Here is a 26,043-nt window from a genome sequence, read left to right as displayed (position 1 = left end):
ACTTCCTGTATCCTTTCACAGAGAAAGCATAAGAATGAAAGCTTACATGGGTTCATAGTTGTTCCTGCTTCAAAGCTGCAGTCAGCCTTTGGGGGGTGCGGGGTCTAGACAGCCCGTTGTCTTGCCTCCTCCCTCTGCCGTTTGCTCTTTCTCCTGATTCAGGACAGTAGGCTGCAGACATTGTGATTATGCTTATAGTGATGATTATGCTGAGCGCTGTGTAGACAAATCAATTGGTGGCACCTCCACCAGCCAGGTGACCCAAGTTCTCTCCTTTCTGCTTCCCAGATAGCTTCAACCAGTCCCCTCCTCTCTGTCCCCACCTCCCCCATCTGCACCAGAGACCACCACCTCTCAGGCCTGAACTGCTACAGCAGCTTCCTAACGGGGCTCCCTGCTCCAGATTTGTGCCCCTCGGTGCCCACACTGTCACTAAATCCCATAAAGTCACCAGCCTTGTGGCTGGGCAGCCTTTCAGAGCCTCCCGTTCACCCCTTAATGGGATGTGAAAAGTTCTCCCTGAGGTGGCCTTTCCTCCCTCTCCAGCTCGACACTGTCCCCTCGCCATTCCCGCGCACGGTCTGCTGTTTCTCACCTCCACCCTCTGTCCAGGCTCTTGCTTCTGCGAGGAACACTCCTTCTGTGTTCACTGTCCAACCTCTGCTCATCTTCTGAGACTTGGTCAAGCGTCACTTCGGCCCCTCTTCCATGAAAGCGTCCCTGGCATTCTCCTTATCACCACCCCGCCTCCCATTAGCTACCTAGTGCTCTGTGCATCTCTCTAGGATTCTACTCCCTGCATTTTCTGTTCACCTGGGGCCCCACCGTTAGCTGCTTTTACCATGGGGTATCCATTCTTTGTTTTATCTCCCAAGCCCAACACATGATAGATGCTCAGTCAGTGTGTAATGACTGAATGACGAGTGTCTGTGAGCTACGTCAAGATTAGTGTGAGAGCAAATCTTATCCAATAACTTCTTCTGGTGTTCACTGAGACTAATCACAACTTCCCTTATTCCTCAAAAAGTTTGCATAGAATCTCTCTTTCTATTCTCTGATTTAAGCTACACCACCTTTAGAAATGAGTGGTTATCTGCAGGAGCTGCCATGCCTGGCTGAGTCAATGACTTTGACTTAAGAATGTATTCAGATATTTCATTAATATCAACTTCAGTTCATTTTATATACACATACACAAACATATAATATATATATGTATATATTCTGTAGGATATATGTTATATATGTCATTATTTATAGGTAGATAGATATGTTATATATATCTTCAGTTCATCGTTGCCAGGCTTTGGGGAGCTGGGAGGGTGCTTATGAGGTGGCTGTTGTCTCTGATCCTCGCAGATATGAGACAAGACTCTATGAGAACTGGTGCCAGACAGTATCAGAGAAGTCACAGTACAATCTTTCCCGGCCACTTCTGAAACGTGACCCAGAGACGAAGCAGATCACCGTCAACTTTAACCCACAGGTAAGTAGGACGGGAGTAACTTGCTTTTGAGTTCCTGAAGGATTATGTTTAACTCTGATGATTTCAAAGGCAAAAAGACTTTTTATAAGAATATGCAAATGCTGCTCAAAAAAATTTGCAACCTAGATTTCCCTTTTGGGATGAATCCTGTGGTATACTGTTTTCTTAAGTTGTCCAATGTTCATGTTTTCCTCCAGAGTTGGGTATGTATATTTGCTTTGATTTTGCACAAGAGAAAATATTGCAAAATACTTTTTGAACTTTCTTATGATAACAGCTTTATTATGAACTTGACTTCACATACAAAGTTAGAATAGCAATTACACTTAAGATTAACTCATCACAAAGCACTATGTGAAATTCCAGAAGGTATTTCAACAGGTAACAGGTATCGCTACCCATCTTTGGACAGATAGAATAACAATGTTACCAACCATTTAGTACCAAACAGACTCTCTTAGTCCTACTTTGAATGGGAGCCACACCTGAAGGCCATTGACTAGACGCTGGAGGGCCAACCAAGTGTAAGACCTGGCACCTGCCCTCAAGGAACCCAAAGCTAGTTGGGAGCAAGAACCTTAACAAACAAAAATCTATCTTTATTAGATAGCACATGATAAATCTCAAAGGAGTAGCTTTGGAAATAAGACTCTAGATTAGAGATTCTCAACCAAGGCAATTTTGTCCCCCAGGAGACATTTTTGGTTGTCAAACGTGGAGCGGGTGCCAATAGCATAGAGTGGGTATATAGCAGGGATGCTGCTAAACTTCCTACAATGCACAGGACAGCACCCCCCAAGAAAGAGTTTTTAGTCTGAAAATGTCAATAATGTCAAGTTTGAGAAACCCTGCTCTAGATGATCAGAAGGGTGCAAGACAAATGTGGATTGTAGCAGCCATGGAAAGCTTAATGCTGGAGAAAATGATAACCAAAAGTTAGCCCATATCAGGAAGCCCATTATTCAGCTAGAAAAAATATTGGCTCTGCTGAGCTAAAAGGAGTCACCATTTCTGTCTTGATGGCATTCCTGTTCTCCAGGAATGCAGTGTGGAGATTGCCAGAAATGAAGCTGATAGCATACTGATGTCTTTTGAGAAAATTGCAGTTTAAGTAGAACATCAATTCCGACTGGAATAAAGTCAACAAAGGGAGCTGGAAGATCCATTTCTTCAGTTTGGTTATACATGGGTCTGTTGTTTAACTCATTTATCTCCTTGGAGTAATTTCATCAGCATTCACTGTGAGCGATATTGAATATTAAATGCCCAAAGAGGTGAGTATCTGGTTTGCCAACGAAGCCGCAGTGTAGGTGTTAAAATTGTGACAATTAAGTCCTTGGTGTAAGACAGTGTTGAGGATGGACTACTCCTCCTCCAAATACTCCAAGGGCAAGGACTCTCTCTGTCCCAATGTGTAGCACATAATGTGCTGTATAGGTGTTTGTAGGAAGAGAAACGATAGAGAAGAAAGGAGTGAGTGAAGAAAAGAAAAGGGGTGAGGGGTAAGTAAATAGCTGGTTTACAATGTGAGTTGAGGGAGACGACTGCAAACACAAGTCAGAGAAGAGCTATGAACATCCCTTGACTTCCAACTTCAAGTAATGTGGCAATAGCTGTGCTATTAAGAGTGAACAGTCACACACATAGTATTCTAGAGGGACATGATCAGAGATTTGTCCCTTGGGGCCAAGATGAGAATTGTATAGGGAAAAAAATAAAAAATGAAAAAATATATAAATTTATGTAAATTGTTTATTTAAACTATTTCAAGTGCCCTACTGTTGGGCATTTAAATTATTTTCTAGTTTTGTCAATCTGTGTTTAATTGAGTCTAGGACACACCTTTTTTTTACATCTTAACATCTCTGAAAATAGCATATGTTTATCGTTTAATAAACCACATTTTCTCTTTCTTCCTTACTTGGATATAAAATAATAGAGAATCTTATCATTGATGGCATCTTACATTTGGATAAAATATGGTATAAATAATGCTACAATAAACATCTTTAGTTATTATTATATCCATTCTTGATTATTTTGGGGGGAAAATGCCTAGAAATGGGATTACCTGACTAAAGGGTATTCACATTTCGAGGATTTTCATGTATATTATCAATTTATTCTTCATAAAATGGAACTCAATCATTCTCTTGCCAGCAAGATGTCATTCATTTCTTCCAATCTCTTCCAGCCTATTGAACTAAAAAAAAAAAATATGTCAATGTTGTTTTAATTTGCATTTATTTGACTACTGGTAAAGTAGAAATTTTTCACATGTTCATTGGTTGTTTATATTTCTTCTTCTATGAATTACTTGTTCATATCCTTTGCCAACTTTCGAGTGGAAAGTGCCCTCTTTGCCTGTGAATTTGCTAGAATATTTGGGAAATATTTGTCAAATATTAAGAAGTCTGCTGCAAATATTTTTGCTAGTTGAAGTGTGCCATTTTATTATGTGTATAATATTTTGTACAAATAAATTTTACCTTTATTTGGTGGTTGTGTTTGGAATGGCCTCCTCTACCTCAATATTATATAACTAGCCTCACAATTTCTCTTAATTTTTTGTTTTCATTTTTTACTTTTAAATTTTTAATATCTATCTTGAGCTTCTTTCACAGTGAACTAGGAGGCTGAGATCATTTCCCCACCAAACAGTTAGCATTTGTCCTAACCCTGAGTAGGGTTGGCTGGGCAACAGTGAAGAACTTGCCCAGAGCTACTGGAAAGAGAAATAGGAGCCCAGGAGTCTTGATATGGAGGTGGGGAGTGGGGAGTGGAGGCAGGGGGTGGAGATGGAGAATCTATGGCTTGGTATCTGTTTTGTCACCTACACCAAACACATCAGTCCTCATAGGTTCAGAGATAGACATGATAAATAAGCAAGGGATGAAGAAGAGGGCGCCTAGAAACCCTGCTGGAGGCCTCTCTGTTTTTTCATTGGACCACATCTTCTTGGCTTCTCACTTCTGCAGCTGCCACTAAATGCAGTGCCCCACAAAAGTTCAGAGGCCTGCGTGGCTTCCGTATGCTGACTTCCTAGTATATTAAGGCACAAAGACATGCCAGTACAGGGTTGCAGAAATTGTGAGATTTCCAAATGATTGTATTTAACAATTAAAGTTGTACAATGGGCATCTCCTCTCAATCCTGCCAGTGTCTATGACTATATGTATGACCTCATTTGGAGAGAATATTGGAAGCCTAAATTCAAGGCTTCTCAAGCATGTGGGTGGCCCAGGCCAATGGGATCCTCCTGTTTCATACCACCACCCCTCGATGGGAACTGAATTGGTCAGCGTGACCTATAATTTCATCAGCCACATGCCCAGAAGCTTCAAGGCAGGGCTCTCCTCTGTGATCATGGTTGTCTCCTGTCTCAGCTCTTCCTCTTCTACTCTTTGTTTGTGATTATCAGATTCAGTAAACCTTGCTGCTTTATGAGTCATCTTCCTTCTGCCTAATACTCAATTTCCCTTCTCTGAAACTAGATTTAAAGAAGGAGTGGGAACAGAAGTTAAGAAGGGACCTGGAAGCCCATTGAGTCCCTTGGGGTGTTCCACTACTTCACTGATGTTGTTGCTGTTCACTGCCACTGAATTATAGCCACTTGTGTTGATTTTCTTCTCCAGCTGATTTCAGTGCTGAAAGAAATGAGTTATCTTGAACCCAGGCAGATGAAGCACATTCCTGAGACAGCAGCAGCTATGTTCTCCTCCAGGGAATTCTATCGGCAGCTTGTGGCTAATTTGGAGTTGATGGCAAATTGGTACAACAAGGTTATGAAAACTCTGCTAGAGGTGGAATTTCCGTTAGTGGAGGAAGAGCTGCACAATATTGATCTCTGCCTGAGAGCCGCAGAGGAAACTCTGAACTGGAAGACAGAAGGTAACAGGCACCACCTGGAGTCAGGGAAAAAGATTGGGAGTCGAGATTCTAATAACGTTGGTAGAACCTCAGATGATTTCCTGGTAATCTGATTTGGAATTGAAGCACAAGTCTATCCTCTCCTCAGATATGTGTCTAAAGTAGAGAAGGCAAGGAGGGTTGGTATTCCTTTTCTCCCTTCTCTTTGGATATGATCGGTATGTTTAGAAAACTTTGCTGCCAGGCACTTGTTAAGGCTGAGAGGTTGCATGAGATCTCCCACAGTCTCCAGCATATATCGGACACTCCAGGAATGAGGATTTTTACTATATTATCCCTGTTACTTAATTTTCTTAAGTAGATGGTAAACATCTTAGTGAGGGAACTATGCATTTACTTCTCTTGCATCCTCTAATTCAATTCAACATACTTTCATTGTTTGATTAACTTGTGCAGGGTACCATATGAGGAACTGTGGGGAGAATGTAAGATATGAGGTTTGTGTGTCTTGGCCCCTACCCTCAAAGAGCTCACATTAAGTAGGGACAACAGACATATGTTCAGCCTAAATTGTACAATACGATGGCTATGATAAAAAGCCATGGCAGAGTTAAAAATAAAGTGTGATGGATTGCCAGGAAGGGAGATTAATTTGCATTAGGATTCTCAAAAGAGTTAAAGTTTGAAAAGAAGATCACAGTCAACTTATGGAAGTCTTGGAATGCCATACTAAACAGGTTAAAACTTTATTCCATATACAAGAGGGAATGACATTTTCAACATTTAACACAGCAAAAGTGCTTGAAAAAGCAAGATTTGTTAACCCAAATAAAGTCATCGAGTTGTACTGGTATGCCTCAACAACTGTACCAATTTTCATGTTCTTGCTAAGTAAGCATCACTTCTTTGTTTCCTTTTCTCCGTAATCAGGGTTAGGGTAAGAGTGGGCTTTTTGATACAACTGGGAAGAAGAAGGCTCTGATGATAACAAAGTAACCTATGCAGAAAAGTCTTATAAAACCCACGAGTGTTGAATGCCTCCTTCATAGCAACTAGAGCTTTAGCTATGCCGCTGTAAGCTATTTTAATTAGTTGTTTCTTTTGGGGAGCAGGCATTTGGGATTATGTCATTCAAATCACCAATAGTATTCATGATCTTGAACAAAGAATTCAAAAAACTAAAGACAATGTGGAAGAGATCCAAAGCATCATGAAAACATGGGTGTCTCCAATATTTAAGAGAAAAGATGGGAAAAAGGAATGCCTTCTTTCTATGGATGATCAGCATGATCGAGTGGAAAAGTATTACAACCTCATCAAAGAATCTGGCCTTAAGATTCATGCCCTTGTTCAGGTAATAACTAACCTCTCAGACACACATGCCATGAGTGTGGAGAAAGCATCAGGAGGTGTGTTTAGGTGCAAGAAGTGATTTGGAAATTAGAACAATCAATAAATGCTGTATCTTCTGCAGTCAGGGATAGAGGTTTATACCGATAGCAAAAGAACTAAAGCTAATAGATGCAGGAGTTGCAAAGTCACATTCGGGTATCAATGTGTCAAAATTAATACTGGCTTAATGGTGACACCACTTAGTCATCACATGACTTAAGTCCCACATCAAACCTCAAGGGGATAGAAGGGGATATCAAAGGACAGAATGCTAAATTATCTATTGCATTAACCACCCCAGATTTCCCATACGACTTCGTGTGGGCCTCCAGCATCCTCTTCATAACCTAGCTCTATAGAGCCTGAAGAGATGAAAGATTACCATGGTATCCCCAACCACATTTGTTAAAGAGAAGAACAAATGCAGAGTGCTGCACTTCATGCTGTAAGGCTCTGCCCTGCATTGTGATGAGGGCAACCTCATGTTCATCATCAAAGACGGAACAATAGAAAAGAGCTATAAATGGCCACTAGCTCCAAACCTATGAAAGTAGCCATAGGGCAGTTATGACAGGTAGATCTCATGCACAAAGTCAGTAATGGATCACAACTGTTATCTCTGGGTTATCTATTGTTTGAAGCACAATAAAATGTTGTACTTTTGACTTTGTTAATTTTCTTTATCTGTTTTCTAGTTCATTAATTTCTGTTCTGACTTGATTATTTCTTTGTAGCTAATTTGGGGTTAATTTGCTCATCTTTTTTTCTATCCCATAAAGATAGAAACTTAGGGTATTGATTTTAAGCCTTTCTTCCTTTCTAATACAAGCATTTATACAAATTTTCCTTTTAGCAGTGCTTTAGTTGTATTCCACAAATTTTATCTGCCTCATTTTCATTATCATTCAGTTTTAAATTTTTCTCTTATGATTTCTTCTTTAACACAATCCTTGTTTACAAAGTGTATTTAATTTACACATATTTGGGGTTTCTCTGCATACCTTAATGAAACTGATATCTAATTTAATTCCATGTGGTCAGACAAAATACTGTGTAAGAGTTCAATCATTTGGGATTCACTGAGGCTTATTCTATGACCCTGAATATTATCCATCTTATTGAATGTTTCTTGTACACTTGACAATATGTTTATTCTTGCATTGTTGGGTATAGTGTTCTGTAAATATCAATGAGTTCAAGGTTTGATAGTATTGCTCAGATCTTCTATATGCTTTCTGAGTTTTTGTCTATTTGTTCTACCAATTACTGAAGTTAGAGTGTTAAAATCTCCACCTATGATTTTGCATTTGTCCATTTAATCTTTTAGTTCTGTCATATTTTTCATCAAGGATTTGAAGTTCTGCTAGTAGGTACCAACATATGTATAATTATTATAACTTCCTGAGGAATTGACCATTTTATCATTATGAAATTCCTTTTTATATCTAATAATACTCCCTTGCCTTGAAGGCTATTTTTTTCTGATAGTACTACTATAGCCTTTCCTTCCAGATTCACTCTTCCTACTTTTTGCATTGTCCATCTTTTTCCATCATTTACATTCAACCTATTTGTTTCTTTGGATTCAAATTTCTTCTCTTACAGACAGCATATAGTAGAAACTTACCTTTCTAAGTCTAAAAACTCTGCCTGTTAATTGGAGTGTTTAGACTATAACATTTAATGTAATTATTGGTATGGTTGGATTTAGCACTACCATTTTGCTATTTGTTTTCTATTTGCTTCATCTCTTTTTTGTTCCACCTCTCTTCCTCTCCCACCTTCTTGTTATTTATTATATGTTTTTAGTATTTTATTTTAATTTTTAATGAGTATTTCAGCTTACCTTGTTGCATTACATTTGCAGTGTTGTTCCAGGTTTCAGTATATCTCTTGAACTAACCATAATCTTCTTAGAGTTTTCCCATGAAATCTAGTAACAGTATGGTTCAATTCAAACCCTCCCTGCCCCATATTTTGTACTATTGGAGTGTGTTTGTGTGTATAAAATAATGCCCACAATAGGGTGTTATAATTTTTTGCTTTAAAAACTCAAGAAAAAGATTTTTACGGTGCTTTATATCTACCCACATCCTCACCATTTCCAGACTTGTTTTTCCTCTCTGTAGAACTGAGTTACCATCTGTGGTCATTTCTCTTCAGCCTGAAGAATTCCTTTTAGTATTTCTTCAGTTCAGGTCTACTAATGACACAGTCTCTCAGTTTTTGTTTATCTGAAAATGTCCTTATTTTACCTTTGTTTTTGAAGAGTAGTTTCATTGGATATAGAATTCTGTGTAGACAGTTTTATTTTTCTTTCAGAAGTCATTTTGTTGTCTTCTACCCTCCAATGTTTCTGATGAGAAGCCACCCGTAATTTCTTTCTTTGTTCCTCTATATGTAATGTATTGTTTCTCTCAGGCACTTTTAATAGATTCTTTTTTAATCTTTGTATTTTTTTTCCTTTTGATTATGATATCCCTAAATAGGTTTCCTTTATATTCATCTTGCTTAGAATTTGTGAACATCTTGATTCTGTTTTTTAACCAAATTTTGGGAGTTTTTAATCAAATTGTGACTTTCTTGTCTGCTAATTCCAACATCTATTTTATTTCCTGAGTCTGTTTTTTTTTTTCAATGTGACAAAGTTGTATTTTTCTCTCACATAAAATAAGTCTAAGGAATAGGCATTCCAAGATTGGTATGGCAGCTATTTTCTGAGTCTGTTCTTAGTGATTATTTTCTCTCTTGGTTAAATGTCACATTCTCCTGCTTCTTTGCATGTCTAGTAATTTTTTTATTATGTTCTAATCATGTTAGATGCCATTTTAGAATCTGAGTGTTATTTCCTTTAAAGAGTTTGTTTCTGTTTTGGCAGGCAATTAACTTACTGGTAGTTCAGCTTGATCCTGCTGAAGCTCAATCTTAAGCTTTGTTAGGGAGGGCCTAAAGAGCTCTTACTCCAGAACAGAGCAGCTCTCATCCTAAAGCATGGCATTTCTGGGGTCTTCTGAAGGCCTGGGTTAACTGCAAAGTCTTTTCATATTTCTGATAGAACACTCGCATCTTCCAGCACTATATGACGACACAATCTCCATTCACCTTTGAGCCCCCAGTAACTGTTCCCTGCCAGGCTTTGCAGAGGCTTGCCCTAAATATATACAGCTTAATACTCAGTCAAAGACTCAAGAGGACTCAGCAACCTCAGCAGCTTCAAACCCCACTTTCTGTCTTTTCTGCTCAGCAGGAAGCATGCTCTAATGGAGGTCCATTTTCCTGTACCATGGCTTGGAAAGTGCCTCTAGGTAGGAAGACAGTAGGTTGTGAAGCTCGGCTTGAGTATTTCCATTCTCTCAGGGATCATGTGCCTGTACTGTCTGTCATCCAGTTGCCCCAAACAATTGTTTCTTGCATTGTATCCAGTTCTATAGTTGTTTGTAGGAGAAGGGCAAGTCCAATCTCATTGCTCTGTCTTGGCTAGGATCAGAAACTCGAGTTATGTCTTCTTAGTTTACAGAAAATTCCAACATGTTTGCTCCTTCGATTGTAGTAGATTTGAGGTAGAAAGGTGAAAAGTACATATGGTTGTATTGATAGGATGACAGTAGGGAAGAGATAGAACAGCTATACAAAGCAGTCATAAAAACTAAAAGTTTTTAAATATAGAAACAAACAGATATACATTTCTTAATAAAACCTGAGGGCAACATGGTATTGTCACTGTGTCATGATTTGCATGATTAAGGACTTTCATTAAATCTTAAACCTACTTAGGAAGGAAAAGTGTAGGTAACACATTTTAGAAATTTTAGAGTTTTCTCACTTCAAGGCGGGATCATGAAATTTTTTAAATCCAGGGGAATTTACAACACAGCAGTGTTTCCTGAAGGGGTGTGAGTTACCTAGAAAATTTACTTCTGCCAAGTAGTTACTGCTTTCTTTGAAGATGTAAGAAAATGGAAAGTTGCTGTAATAAGGCTTAATAATGAAAATGATGAAGAGTAAACGGGATGTAGGCCAGGGACTGCAGCATGTAAAAGGGAAGGGGAGGGAAAGAGCACATGTGGATTTGTTTCTGTTTGCATTTTCTAAGTCACTCAGTATGATAAAGGTTTTCAATTAATGGTAAATGCCAACAGCAAAACACTCCAGCTCATTTCTAAGGATCATCCAGGAAATGCTTTACTTGTTTGAATCCCAAATTTCTTGTAAGCCTTAAAGTATAATGCCCTCTACCCTTAGTATGCCTTCCCCTACCTACCCTAATTTCTGCCCTGATGTAGCTTTCTCCATAGTACATCAGTCAGCATTTATGAAGCACATACTGCATCCATCAGCATCCCTCCTGAGACCATGGCCTGACCCCATCCTCTTTTCTCAGGGACAGGATGAGACACCACATTCCCTTCATAGATTAACTTTGTGTTCCTTTCAAGCAGTGGTTACACCCATTAGACAGAATGGGTTTGGTACCCGTGTAATAGCAAATTCTTCATTAGAATGCTTTTTTCTCCATGTGTTGTTTTCATTCCCATTAATGATGATTAGACAGTCCTTCCATATTATTAAACATAGTTTACATCTGTTCTTCTTTATTTTGTAGGAAAACCTGGGTCTTTTTTCAGCAGACCCAACCTCCAATATCTGGAAGACTTATGTTAGCTACATTGATGATCTGTTGCTGGATGGATTTTTTCTTGCCATTGAGTGCTCCCTCAAGTACCTTCTGGAAAATACTGGTATTTACTAGCTTATGGATGTGGGTTATTACTGGAAAGATAACAGTAATAGCATCTGTTGAGTTACGGTGAAGTGCAATTTAGTACTCTGTGACTTTTCCCAAATTGTTGTGGACATTTTGTGAATTATATACAGTAAACTAGCAAAGGTACTGTTTCTAAATTGTCCAAAGAGAAAAGACTTCTCTCTCTTCAAAAATCAGATGATAGAGCAGGTTCTAAGATAGTGGAGCCCAAGGAAAAAGCAAAAATATAAAAGCTAATTCAGTGTAAATCAAGCTTCAGTGAAGAGGAGTGACTAACTTGGAGCAGCAGGAAACACAGTCAGTAATGAAGGCTTCATCTGGATTTGACTCATGGTCATGGGAGGGGGACATTCTGTGCCTTCAAGCTTAAAGGACTCTATCTCTGTAGCCTGTTGAGAGCACAGGGAGGTTGTAGTAGCTGGGTTAAGTGGAAGAAACAGATGTTTTTCTGTGTGAAAGAGTCAACCAAGAAGCTATGTATGAAGTAGCTTTCAGAAGGAAAAGGAATGTTAAGAAGGTAATGGGCAATATTTGAAGCTGTTAAAAGATAACTAAGAGCTTTGAGTTTATGGCAGATACACTGGAGTGCACAGAGTCAAAGATATTATAGTAAAGTCTCACCTCGTCTAGTAAGTGATGAGATAGAAAGGACAGAAGAGTTCAGGAATAAAGTTGAATTAAGCCTTTCGCATTCTGGTAGATTCTGAGCAGTTTGGCAAGGGTCATATAGAAGAATTAGTTAAAATAGAAAGGCAGAGGTGAATATTTTGAAGCCAGAAGATAAAATGAGATGAGATGAGAGTTTAAGATGTAGAGTCCAACCCAAAGAAATAAATTTTATGCAGAGTTGAAATAGGTAGGCCATGATCAGTGTCCAGATGTCCAGCCCATACGAGAGAGCACATGCAGACACCTAGACTGAGAATACAGAAAGGAGCAAGGCCCAGAGTTGGGTGTAGCTCATGTGTGCAACTCCGCCGTGGTCTTGGTAGGTAGAGTGACTGAGGTCAGAGGCATGGTCTTTGCTTGTAGGGTGCAGGGATGCTCCAAATCAAGGAGATCCAACAACAAGAAACAAGGGTTCCAGCAGAGTCAGCAGGGTGGGAGATCATCTTCTGGACCCTGGGGGCATGTAACCAGTGGGCATGGAACACAGGCACTGAGACTGGAGAACTGGTTCCTAGGGACCAATGCTAATAGTGCTCACCTTAGTGAACTAGACAAAGCTCCTTTGATGTTGGAAGTTTGGGGGTCCTTCTCACTCAGCCCTCCTCTGGACAATCTAGGAAGATGCCCCACCCACACTGGAGCACAGGCAGTGCACAAGAGATGGCCCCTCAATGTAGTGACTCACCCTTGACCAATGGCTCTCCAGCTCTCCTGATCTGGGTTGTCTGATGTGTCACTTGTCTTCCTCTTATGAGAAATAGAGAGTGGGTACAAGAGGATGGAGAGAGGGGATGGTAGTGTTTCTTCAAGATTGTCAAAGTTATCTTCCCTCCATGGAAGTGGGGGGGAAGGGGAATGCATATTCTTCACAATACAGAATGGGCAGGAACTGGATTTAGCAGCTGCCTGAGCTGAGGAGCTATAGATGCAATTTAAAAGGTACTGGTTATTAAGGGGAAGGGGAGCCTCAAGAGAGTAGCCTGTAAGAAGAAAATCGCTGTGACCCTTTGCCATAGCCCAGCTGGACAACTCTATTTCCCTGGTCCACTTTACCATTTTCACCTTCTCTAGTTTGTTCAAACCAATACCATTCCCATGGCTTGGGCTGGCCTCGCAGTCACCTCTCAGAATCTAAATCCTGCCTAGGTTAAATGCCACCCACTCCATCCAGAAACGCTCTTCCCTTTCTCGACTCCTAAAGTGATTTACTTGTACCAAGGTTGTGGAACCACCAAAACCATCTGGCTTGTATGGCATTGCTTCTAACATAGGGGTTAGGTTCTCATATCAACACATAGGGCAAAAATCTCATATAGTCAAAATATTCTTGGAAGTCTTTTAAATCCCTTAAACTATATGCAACTCGATCTATTAAATTATAAATGTCTAACACATATAGGAATATAGAATATATCATGAGTACATATGCAAAGCAAAATTTTACAGGTGTTTTTCTTTAAACTATTGTACAATAGTATGATAGTTACTATGATATTGGTAAACTTCCATCCCCTTAAGTTAAATATGCATTTGTTGGGAGGATCCTGAGTCCCATAATGCAGATTTATCACCCCTACAGTTTTGAAGGCAAGACCCTTGTCTTACATATCTTTAAGGATCCCACAGTTTTTTAGTAAAGGAGAATGGCTAAGCTATGGTAACGAAAACTCCATCAGTAATGTGGCTTAAAGGACAAAGAAGTCCATCTCCAAAGTACTAGTCCAAAATGAGTGCTCCAGGTTAGTGGCAAGGTTCTTCCATCCTGTGGTTCCACCACTCTCTAGGGCCTGGTCTTCATGTCTGTGGTTGAGCTGGGTCACTGCCACATCCCCTGTGAGCGGAAAAGAGAGAATGTAGAGAAGACTTACCTCCTGTCTCGAGGGCCTCAGCCCAGAAGTGGCACCTGTCACTTCCTCCCATTTTCCACTGGTGAGGGAATCATGTTGCTGCACCTAACTGCAAGCTGGGAAATGCCACACACCCAGCTGTAACTCTGTTTCTAGGGAAGAAGAGGATAACAAATTTCACTGAGTGGTCTCCGCCACCCATGGTACCCAGCACATAACAGTCTCCGAAATATTTCTAAAATATATGAAAATAAGTGGCTATTGATATAAGTTTAAGTATTTATCTTGTACTTGGAACATCTTGCTCCATGTTATATTTTGATTTAAATCTAGTAAGGCAAGTTAGTCTAGCAGATAATCAGGGACTTGTTAAATATTTATATTATTTTTAAAATTTTTATCACTACAGGACTACAGAATTAAAATAAGTTCTGTTTTTATGGAAAAGGAGCAAAATGGGCAGGATCGTAACTTCTCTTTGTTTTTCATGCCTACACAACCCTGGACAAATATACCCCTGTGACCCTAGTGGCTGCTGATGAAATTGCCTGGTTTGTGCCTAAGAAGAAATCGGCTGCTTCCAAGAAATTGGCTTTGTGAAATCAACCTCTTCTCAACCCGAGGCTGCACTGCCCCACTCGAGGCGTTTGGGAATGTGGAGGGGGTCTGGCTTGGGTTGCTCAGTCACTGGGTTGTGCTCTCTGGAGACAAGAAGAGCAAATGTCCTTGCAATGCCCAGGACAGCCCCAGCACAGGAACGGGCCTATTCAAAATATCAGTGGTTCCCCTGTTGATCAACACTGCAAGACTGTCACCCTCACCTTTTCAGGGTGTTAGCAAATTTTCCACTTCCGTTTTCCTATCCCCAAACAGTTCACCTAAAGAAAAGAAATGCTTTCAGTGCTTTTCAAACAGCTTTGCACTTTGCCTATTTGACTCATGCTTGGTTTTGTTTTGTTTGTTTTCTTTGTTTTTCAGAATGTAAGGCAGGACTCACCCCGATATTTGAAGTACAACTGAGCTTAGCAATCCCAGAATTAGTTTTCTATCCATCTCTGGAGTCTGGAGTTAAGGGTGGCTTCTATGACATTGTTGAGGGTCTTGTCACCAGCATTTTTAGAATTTCATCTTTGGTGCCAAAGCTTTCCCCACAAAGCGGCTCTCCCCACTATCAGGTACTGGATCTGCAAGCATTCCACCCTCCGGCCAAACGTGGAACTTCCTGTGAAGCACTGGTGTAACTTCCTGCTGTTGTCTTGCTCCCCAAGGTTGACATGGAGAGCATGGCGGATCTGGCAAGCATGCGGAGCGTGCTCATGGGGAGGGTCCAGAGCATGATGGCCCTGTGCTGCTGCTATCGGAACACCTTCAGCCACTATTCCTACCTCTACGTGGAGGACCGGAAGGAGATTCTCGGTCAGTTTCTGTTGTACGGGCATGTCCTCACACCTGAGGAGATTGAAGCCCACGCAGAAGACGGCATCCCAGAGAACCCTCCCAGCCTCCATCAGTTTAAAGTGCAGATTGACTCCTATGAAAAGCTGTACGAAGAGGTGTGCAGGCTGGAGCCCGTCAAGGTGTTTGACTACTGGATGAAGATTGACGTGCGACCCTTTAAAGCATCTCTGCTGAATATAATTAAGAAGTGGAGCCTCATGTTCAAACAGCATCTTGTTGACTATGTCACTAACAGGTAATATGGTTTTCTAGCTCTCCTGCAGCATCTCAAGCTGGCAGAAACACCGTGTTTTTAATCTTCTTCGTATTTTTCCCCACGGATTCATTGATTAAATTAAAAATTAAAACAGCTGCTTGGAGGTTGCAGGCTTTTGGACACCAGCAGTAACTTTAGTCCTGCTCTTTCCTTTGTGCACCAGACATGGCTTCATTCTGTTTTATTTTCCATTTGGTGCCCAGTGTGTGAAAGGCACTCAGTAAGTGGTAAATAATGTTTGATACAGTAATAGCAGATCCAACCTCCTTCACGCTCTAACTGTGAAATCTCTTTAAGCCTGAGAAGTTGAGGGGGTCTAATGGGCCTCTTAGATTTTATTTCTACCACTTACTCCTTGTCTCCAATTATCCAGCTGGGCAATGTGGAAGTCACTAAATCCCCACACTCTTGATGCCTATCTGTGCCACTCTAGCCATGCAGCAGACTGGATCTAAAATTCTGTCTTTTCCATCGTGGACCTAGACCACCCAGCCCAGCACCAGGCTCTCTAAGCCAGAGCAGCAGCCTCTAGATAAATAATCAAGTTGGTTAACAGTCTACCTGTCACTTCACCTTAGCCTCATCTCCACAAGTTTGCAGATTCCCACCCTTCCCCACAGAGTCCTGTTGGGGAGCTCTGGTCCTTCCATTCAGCCATCAGCCTTTGGTATGTCAGCCGATGCTGCAAGGGAGCTGACTTGACTCCTCCTCTAAGTTTGGTCCTGGTCTTGCTTAACGCTGTAGCTGCTGTGCTCAATGATCTAGAAAGGAAACAGCCAAGTCAAGGATGTGTCTAACTAAAAACAATTCCAAGAGACTTTGCAAGGGTGATGGTCCACCACTCTAGGAAACCCCAGGAAAGCATTGTGGAATGTTTCAAGTAGGGCTTCCCAGGTGTTCTTTAAGAAGAAGCAGCCAGTTTTCCACATTCAGAGAGGGAACGATGGGTGTTTAGGAGGTGACAGTGAGGACCCCACGTGGAGTACTGTTGGATGGGACAGCTGTTCTGTGGTCCTTCTCCACTAGTAGGTCTGTTGATGTAAGGACATGGGGGCATGTTTCAAAATGTAGATTTTATTATTGTTTAGGTACAACAAGGCCAACAAATCAGGAGATGACTGTCATTGAAAAGATAGTTTGCTAGACTCATAGATCCCAAGAGGAGTGGGGCACACCACGCCATCAGGGCCACCTGGGAAGCACCAGGGTCAGTCAGGAGGCAGAGGGAGTGAGGCGGAAATGTGGGCCATGGACTTTATTATGGTTTCCATGAAAAAGAATGGGTGAGACAGGGCAAGCAGGTTTAGGATTTCTGGTTTGAATAATTTCAACAGGCTCTGGGATAGAGGGCCTGTTCTTAGTTATCTGGTCCCTGGCCCTGGGGTGATTAGGGTAGGTGGACAGTGGCCTGGAGTGTGAGAGCCAGATAGAGAAGGTGCTTGGGGATATAGACTCTGGATTGATTGGCTTGCATATGAAAGGCACGCTCAGAGGAGAGTCATTTATTATGTCTAGGAATTGGCTAACCCTGGGAAGGTCAATCCCTCCAGGGTCAGAAAGGCCCCAGATGTCAGAGGATCAGAAACATATGGTTGTTACAGGGCGTAGGGACAGCAGCTGCCATGCGTCTCTGTCAGGTCAGGCTTCACAGGATCTAACAGTTGGTTTAACAGGATAGACACATGGTGGAGCAGTTAGGAGGCCTGAGTTCTTGTCCTTGAACCCCTGTTTCCTTGTCTCTGGAAGAAGGCAGTGTGACTGGATTCCTCTAAATTGCCTTCCAGTTTCATCAGTTGGTGATTCCATAAACTGACTACTTTGCTACACTTTAGGAAAATGTGTTATTGTGTTCTCAAAGATTAGATGAAATAGAAACAGTAAGAACAGTAAAAATCATTTATTGTTGAGTGTCTACTATGTGCCGGTTAATTCTGCGATTTCTGCCTTCCCTTAGTAGGTGTCAGGATTATTCCCACCTTGTCTTTTGTTTTTTTTAAAGATTGGCACCTGAGCTAACAACTGTTGCCAATCCTCTTTTTTTTTTTTCCCCCTGCTGTTTCTCCCCCAATCCCCCCAGTACATAGTTGTATATTCTTATTCGTGGGTCCTTCTAGTTGTGTCCACTTTGTCTTACATCTTATATACTACATTTGCTGTCAGAAGTCCAACTCTTTTTTATCATCTGTCTTATTCAGCTTGGGCTGCTGTGGTATTGTGATTTATAATAAGAAATATTTATTTGGTCTTCCTCTCTGATTCTGGCACAGCTCCTGAAATTCTTGGAATTTCCTAAGTGTTGAAAATGATCAAGGTATCGTTCATTATGTTACTGAAATAACTTTTGGGAAGCACCTGAGGACAGGGGCTGATGGCCAGGAGAACCAGCCTTGTGATTAGAGATTAGCACTTTCAGTCCCACCACCAACGCTGGGGAGGGGAGAGGAGCTGGAGGTGGAATCAATCACCAGTAACTAGTGACTTAATCAATTATGCCTATGTAACAAAGCCTCCATGAAAAAGGATGGGGTTTGGAGAGCTTCCAGGTTGGTGAACATGTGGAGATTGGGAGAGAGTGGTGTGTGCAGAGAGGGCTTGGAAGCTCCACACCCTTTCTCCATACCTTGCCCTATGTATCTCTTCCATCTGGCTGTTCCTGAGTTATGTCCTTTACCATAAACCAGTAATCTAGTGAGTAAATAGGTCCCCTGAGTTTTGTGAGCTGCTCTAGCAAATTAATTGAACCCAAGGAGGAGGTCAGTGGAACCTCCCATCTATAGCCAGTCGGTCAGAAGCACAGACGACAACCTGGACTTGCTATTGGTATCTGAAGGCACTGGGGCAGTTTTGTAGGACTGAGCCCTTAATCTGTGGAATCTGATGCTATCTCCGAGTAGATTGTGTCAGAATTGAGATGAATTGTAGGACACCCAGCTGGTTTTGGAGAATTGCTTGGTGGTGTGGGGAAACCCCAGCACCACGTGTACACATTGGGATTGGTATTAGAATCCTAGTAGCTGCCATAGCAAAATACCAATGAGTGGGGGGCCTAAACAACAGAAATTTATTTCTCACAATGCTGGAGGCTAGGATCAAGGTCAAGGTACCAGCCGTTTTGATTCCTGGTGAGAGCTCTTCTCCTGGCTTGCAGACAGGCGCCTTCTCATGGTACCCTCACGTGGTCTTTCCTCAGTGTGTGCGCACAAAGAGAAAGAGATGGCTCTCACTTCCTCTTCCTATAAGGACACTAATCCCTGATGCGGGCCCCACCCTCATGACCTCACCTACTCCTAGTTACCTCCTAAAGGCCTCACCCCCAAATACCATCATATGGCTTCAGCATATGAATTTGTGGGGGACACAAACCTTCAGTCCATAAACTCTCATCCCCCTTCAGCTCTTTCTGCCCTAATCTGACTCAGCCCCTACCCCTGCCCTCGCAAAGCCTTCCCCTAGAGCTCAGGATCTTTCATCAGCAAATACCCACTGTCCGCTTCATCTTCTCTCACTCTCATTTTGCTCTAACTGAAACCCATCTGTCACCTGAGGACACTGCTTCTGCTGCAGTCCTTCCAAGCGGGGACTGATATTTCTCCTGTATCCATCTTCCCACTAGGCCTGGAGGTAGATAAGATGTTCTTGCTCTACAGTGCTGCTCCCAGACCGTTTCAACTCTGTCCTCCCTCAAAGTCCTCAGCTCCACTGGAGCAAATTCTGTCAAACGGTACCAACTGCCCCTTGTCCTTACTGCAGTCACCTACCAAGCTCTTAGTCATTCTTCCCCATCACTGCAGCTCCTAACATCTGGCTCAATCTCTCTTTCCTACTCTTTTGCTGATAATCGTCCTCAGTGACCCAACATCCACATGGCATCTCCATTACACCTGCCTCTTATTTTGTTGACCTCTCTCCCCAATGCCCTTTCCTTCTGCCATACCTCTGCCACCCAGTTCCATGCCGTGCTCTCTGTGAGGCAGAGGGAAAAGTGTGGAAGTAATTGCTCTCCCTTTAAAGTCTCAGCTTTAAGCATTCCATTCTCAGACCACCACCTGGTATCTTTCTAGCTCACTTACTTGGCAAGCCTGCTACGAAAAATTCTTCAGACCCATCAGGATTTCCAATCCATTGGCCGCAACACTTTCTCAGTCTCTCACCCTTGCTCCCCATTCCCATTCCCACCTTGTAAAACTCTGACTCTGTCTAAACTCAGTGCACTGCTCCTGCAACTGAGCAATTCATCCTTGATGAAGGAAAAACAAACCATGCTTCTGACCAATCTCATGTGAAATTTATGAACATAAAATTCAAGTAGGCCCTGCACATTTTCGTAGACGCTTCCCAACTCTTCCAGTCTCTTTTTTCCTCTCTCTACTGAACCTCGAATGTCCTCTCTGCCCTGTAACCTTGCCTCTCATTTCGCTGAAAAATTAGAAACAATCACAAGAGAATTAACTCACCTTTTCACCAACAAATCTACCAACCTACCTGCATCTGAAGCTGTACATTCAGCTCCCTCACCTGTTAGAACAGATAAGCTATCCCCGCTTCTTGAAGTCCAACTTCTTTCTTCTCATCTATTCAAGGACTTAGCTCCTCCAGTGTTCCCTATCAACAACATTATCAATTTTTTCCTTCATATATTCTCAACAGCATGCAAATGTATTGTCCTATCTACCATCTTAAAAAAAAGAAAGGAGCATGGGCCCTCCAGTCCTTCCAGCTACAGCACCAGCAGTTTTGTGTGCTCTCCTTCACAGCAAAATTCCTCAAAAGATATATCTGTACTTGATTCCTTTACTTCCTTATCTTCCATTCTCTCTCAACAAAAAGTTTTACTATAAAATGTAACATACATAAAACTTCGAGAAAAAATATTAAAATACTTGCGTTTGCATTATCCAGCTAAGAAACAGAACATTAGCTATATTTTAAAATTCCCTTATACGCTCTTCCCTGATCAAATTCCCCTCCCTCTCTGCTGGATGTTAGTCTTACCCTAAATGTGACATAGTCCTTCCTATGTTTTTCTTTATGGCTTACTATGCATATACGTGTATACATATACACACACACACATATATATGTGTGTGATATATATACACATATATCTATACGTATATATAAGCATTTAAAAACTTTATGAAAATGAAACAATATCGTATACTATATATTTTTCCATGTCCTGTTTCTTTCAGTGTTGTGTTTGAGATCCATCCATGTTGAGAACATAGCAGTAGTTCATTCATTTTTACTACTGTAGAGTATTCCTTTGTCTGAATATACCCCAACTTGTCTATCCATTCTATGGTCAGTGAACATGTGGGTTGTTTCAGATGGTTTTGCTAATATCAACAATGTTGCTATGAGCGCTCTTATAGCTGGATCGTGGTGTACATGGGCAAGTATTCCTTTGGGCTATGTACATGAGAGTGGAATTGCTGGGTCAACGCATATAATGTCATCTGTCTGCAAGGTAGAGCAGCCACATGTGAAAATATCTGTAGCCCCACATCCTCAACACCTCTTGATACTGACAATCTGTTTAATGCTGGCCGTTCTGGTGGGAGTTCAGTGGTGTCTCATGGCAGTAAACATTTTACGTTTCTCTGATTTGGAATAAAGTAGCTTATCCTTTTGTTTTTGGTGAGTCATTATGTTCCCTCTTCTGCGCCTATTCACGGCTCTTGCCCATTTTTTATTGGACTTTATGTTTTCCTTTTTGATATTTAGAAGTTGCTTATATATTCTGTATGTAATCCTTTGCTAGTTGTATACATTGCAAATATTGTCTCCGATTTTTGTGGCCTGTCTTTCCACTGCATTTATGGTATGTTTTGATGAACAGGTCTTCATTTTAATGGAGCCAAATGTGTCCATCTTTTCCCTTACGTTGTTCTCTTTTGTCTTGTTAAATAAATCCTTCCTCGCCCTGAGATCCTAATGATATTCTTTTATATCCTCTCCTAAAAGTTTTATAGTTTTATCTTTCATGTCAAGTAGCCTAATTTGCCCGTTGCCACATCAATATGATGCAGTCCTAATTACTGTGTGTTGTTAGTGCCATTGAGTCAATTCTGACTCCTAGCAACCCTGTGCACAGCAAGGCTGAAACCTACCCCATCTTTTTGCTCCATCCTCTCACCTTCCGGTGCTCTATCAGACAAGGTTCCACTGCCATTCATAGGGTTTTCACAGCCAGTTTTTTTGGAAGTTGGGTGGCCAGGTCCTTCTTCCTAGTCTGTCTTAGTCTGGAAGCTCCACTGAAACCTGTCCACCATGGGTGACCCTGCTGGTATTTGAAATACTGGTGGCATAGCTTTCAGCATCACAGCAACATGCAGCCACCACAGTGTGACAACCGACAGACAGGTAGTGTGGTTCCTGACTAGGAAACGAACCCAGGCCACGACAGTACAAGTGCCAGACCTTAACCACTAGATCACCAGGCTGGCTCCTAGTTACTACAGCTCTGTTATAAATATTGATATCTGCGGCGGCAAGTGCCCACCTTGCTCATTTTCATTAAGAATGTCTCAACAATTTTGGGCCCTTACTCTTTTACATAAATTTTGAAAATCAGTTTGTAGAAGAAAAATCTGTTGAAATTATATTATATTTACAGTGACTATAGATCAATTTGAGGAGAACTGTCATCTTATGGTATTGGGTATTCCTGTCCAAGAACATGTTCTGTCTCCATTTATCTGTCTTCTTCAGTGTCTTTCGATGAAATTTTGTAATCGTTATCTTTAAAATAATTTTCATGTCTTTGTTAAGATTTATTCCTTGGTATTTTGTTTTTTGATTTTTAGTATAAATGATATTTTAAAATTATATTTTCTGTGGAAATGGAATTGATTTTATATCAAGCAACTCTGCTAAATTAACTTATTAATTCTAATAATTTATCTGTGTCCTTTTTTGGGTTTGCTGTGTACATAGTCACCATCTATAAATTTATAATGGTCTTATTTCTTCCTTCTCAGTCTTTATTTTTATGCGTTTTATCTCTATTTCTTGTCTTACCACACTAGCTAGGACTTCCAGGATAATGCTGAATAAAGTGGTAATGACAGGTATTTTTGTCTTGTCCCTGATCATAACGTTTCACTACTAAGTGTAATATTTGCTGTGAGTTTTTTGTGGATTTTCTCTATCTGACTAAAGAAATTCCCTTCTATTCCTAATTTGTTGAGAGAATTTAGCATAAATGGATATAAAATTTCATCAAGTACTTTTTTTAACTCCATTAAGATAATTCTGTTTTTTCCCTCAAAATGTTAAAGTGGTGAACATATTATTTCATTTCTAATATTAAGCCAACTGAGTGTTACTGAGATAAACCCAACACAAAGTATTATCTTTTTAAAAATATCCATTGGTTGATTTTGTTTGCAAATATTTCGTTTAGCATTCATGTGTCTGTCTGTAACTGACATTGGCCTTTGATTTTCCTTTCTCATACTGTCTTTGTCTAATCTTGCTCTGTGGTTTTGCTAGTTTCATAAAATGAATGAGGAAGTAATCCTTCTTGTTTATTCTCTGGAAGAGGTGGTGTAAGATTGGAATTCTCTGGTCCTTGAAAGTTTGATTTAAATCTCCTGCTGAGCCATCTGGGCTTCATATTTTCTTTGTTGCAGGATTTTTACCTCTAATTTCTCTAATGGTTATAGAGATATAAAGGTTTTCTATTCCTTAGTAATTCATATTTGTCTAGGAATGTATCCATTACCTGTAAATCTTTAAATTATTGTCATAAAATTAATAATATTCTCTTACCTGTTTAATCTCTGCAGAATCTATGGTTATGTCTTGCTTCTCATTTCTGTTCATTTTTATTTGTGCTTTCTGGCTATTTTACTTGATATATCTTGCCAGAGATTTTTCAAAGAACTATCTTATGAGATCATTGATTCTCTCCATTATAATTTGATTATTTTAAAAATTTAGTCTTTTATGTTTATTTCCTTCTACTTTCTTTGGATTTGTTTTCCTTTCTTTGGCTAACTTAAGATGGGTATTCTGCTTACTCATTTTGAGCCCTCTGTCTTTTTAATGTAACATTTAAAGTTATAAATTCCTTTCTAAGTACAATTTTACCTACATCTCACAAGGCTTAGTATATAATATTTTCATTTCAATTTATTCCTAAATATTTTTAACATCCATTATGATGTATTTATACATTTTTTGTTCTTCAAACATAGGGTTCTTCTAGTTACATTCCTATTAATTTCTAACAATTGCACTGTGGTCAGAGAATGTGCTAGAACTAATAACAAGCTTCTGAAAGTTGTTGATGTTTGCTTTTTACACTATAGTATGGTCAGTTTTTCTAAATGTTCTGTGCATATTTGAAAAGCACATGTATCTGTAACTGTTGGGCGTCGTGTTCTGTGCATGCCTGTTTGAACGAATGTGTTTTATTCAAATCTACTGTATCCTCAGTGCCTTATCTTCTGCTTGTTTTATCAGTTACTCAGATAATCGTGTTAAAAATCTTCCCTTTGATGATAGATTGTCAGTTTCTTCTTGTAATTCTATCACTTTTTGTTTCATATATTTTAAAGTTATGTTATATGAGCATACAGAGTTTTCTTTTCATATCTTCCTGACAAATTGAAACTTTTAGCCACACATTAAAAATCTTCTCTATCGCTAGCTATATTATTTGTGTTAAAGTCTGTTTTGTCTTATATAAATATAACTAAACCAATTTTCTCTGTATGATATTTGCCTGGTGTCTCTCATTTTATCCTCGGGCTTTCGGTCTTTCTGTGCCTTTATATTAGGAGAGATTTTTATAATCAACACAAAACTGCATGTTTTATCTACCTTAATATTTGTCTTTTAACTGGAGGGTTTTCATTAACATTTATCCTGCTATATTTGGATTCATTTCTACCATTTTATTATGTACTTTCTATTTGCTCTTCTTTTTCTTTCTTTTTTTCCCCTCCTTTCTTGCCTGCTTTTGGGTTGAATTGTTTTTTCAAGTTTTATTTTTCCTTTTGCTTATTCCATTTTTTCTTTTCTGCTAATTTGGATGTTTGACTGTCTAGATCTACTCTTCTGATAGTTACCATAGCTATTTCCATAAGCATCCTCAAGAGGACTAAGTCTATGAGTACTGTTACTCTCCTCACAACCAATACCCTGACTTTTGGAATAGTTTGATCTCAATTTTCATCCATCGAATTATATTCTATGATTCCCAGTAATTTCAGTTGTTGTCTACTATTTATTTAAACTCCACAAATTATGCTTTATTTTTGGACACAATGTTTATTTAAATTTACCTACACGTTTCCTGGTATCTTTGTTGACCGTGTCTTCCTGCAGTGCAGACCTGCCACCTGAGGTGCATCAATTACAAGGTCCTTTAATAAAGGTCTATTGGTGAACAACCCTCTCATTCCTCCTTTGTCTGAAAATGCACGTTTTTTGCCCTTGTACTTGAAGAAATCATTTTGTGGAAGAGAGAATTCTTGAATAGCAGATATTTTCTGTGAGTCTATTGAAAATATTATTCTACTGTGTCCTGCCTTCCATTTTTGCTGCTGAATAGCGTAGTTTTTGTAGAAATCTGTCTTTGCTCTGAAGCTAGCTTTAACATTTTTCTTTTCATTTTGGTAATCTGCAGTTTCATACGTATGTGAGAGTTTCTTTATATTAATTCCGTCTGGAATTTGTTGGGCTTTCTTGACCTTGCATTTGGTGTCTTTCAACAATTCAAGAAAATTCTTAGCCAGGATCTCTCAAAGATTGCTTCTTGCCCATTCCCTCTGTTGCTTCCTTCCTGAGCTCTTGTTCTGTGAGATCCTTTCACTGTCCTCCATGTCTTTTAACGGTTTTCACAGTTTTCAGTTTTGTCTTATTGCACTGCAGTTTGGATAACTTCCTCATGTCTGTCACACAGCAGTCTGACTCTTTCTTTCAGCTGTGTCTGAATCTCCTGTTTGACCCATTCATTGAACTTTAAATTTTAATTACAATTTCTATTTTTAGATTTTCTAGTTGGTTATTTTATAATTTTGCTTGATCATCTTTTTTTTCTGCTTTTTCTCCCCAAATCCCCCCAATACATAGCTGTATATTTTAGCTATGGGTCCTTCTAGTTGTGGCATGTGGGACGCCGCCTCAGCATGGCGTGATGATCGGTGCTGTGTCGGCGCCCAGGATCCAAACCAGTGAAACCCCAGGCCACCGAAGTAGAGGGCGTGAACTTAACCACTCGGCCACGGGGCCAGCCCCTGCTTGCTCATCTTTATACTGTCTTGTTCTTTGCTCAAATTTTAAGGCT

General features: G+C 40.1%; 1 protein-coding gene across 1 annotated transcript in view; it reads left to right on the top strand.

The window, feature by feature from the left end:
• Window positions 1–26,043, top strand: part of DNAH9 (dynein axonemal heavy chain 9) — a 326,432-nt gene that overhangs the window by 38,199 nt on the left and 262,190 nt on the right. The window contains exons 12-17 of the mRNA XM_070482321.1: window positions 1,360–1,486; window positions 5,122–5,377; window positions 6,469–6,710; window positions 11,352–11,487; window positions 15,008–15,204; window positions 15,298–15,722. Of these exons, the coding sequence (XP_070338422.1) occupies window positions 1,360–1,486; window positions 5,122–5,377; window positions 6,469–6,710; window positions 11,352–11,487; window positions 15,008–15,204; window positions 15,298–15,722 (1,383 nt within the window). The remainder of the gene's footprint in view (window positions 1–1,359; window positions 1,487–5,121; window positions 5,378–6,468; window positions 6,711–11,351; window positions 11,488–15,007; window positions 15,205–15,297; window positions 15,723–26,043) is intronic.

Source organism: Equus asinus, chromosome 13 (genome assembly GCF_041296235.1).
Source record: "Equus asinus isolate D_3611 breed Donkey chromosome 13, EquAss-T2T_v2, whole genome shotgun sequence".
NCBI lineage: Eukaryota > Metazoa > Chordata > Mammalia > Perissodactyla > Equidae > Equus > Equus asinus.
Note: the sequence above shows the minus strand (reverse complement) of the source record. Positions and strands in the feature narration are given on the sequence as shown.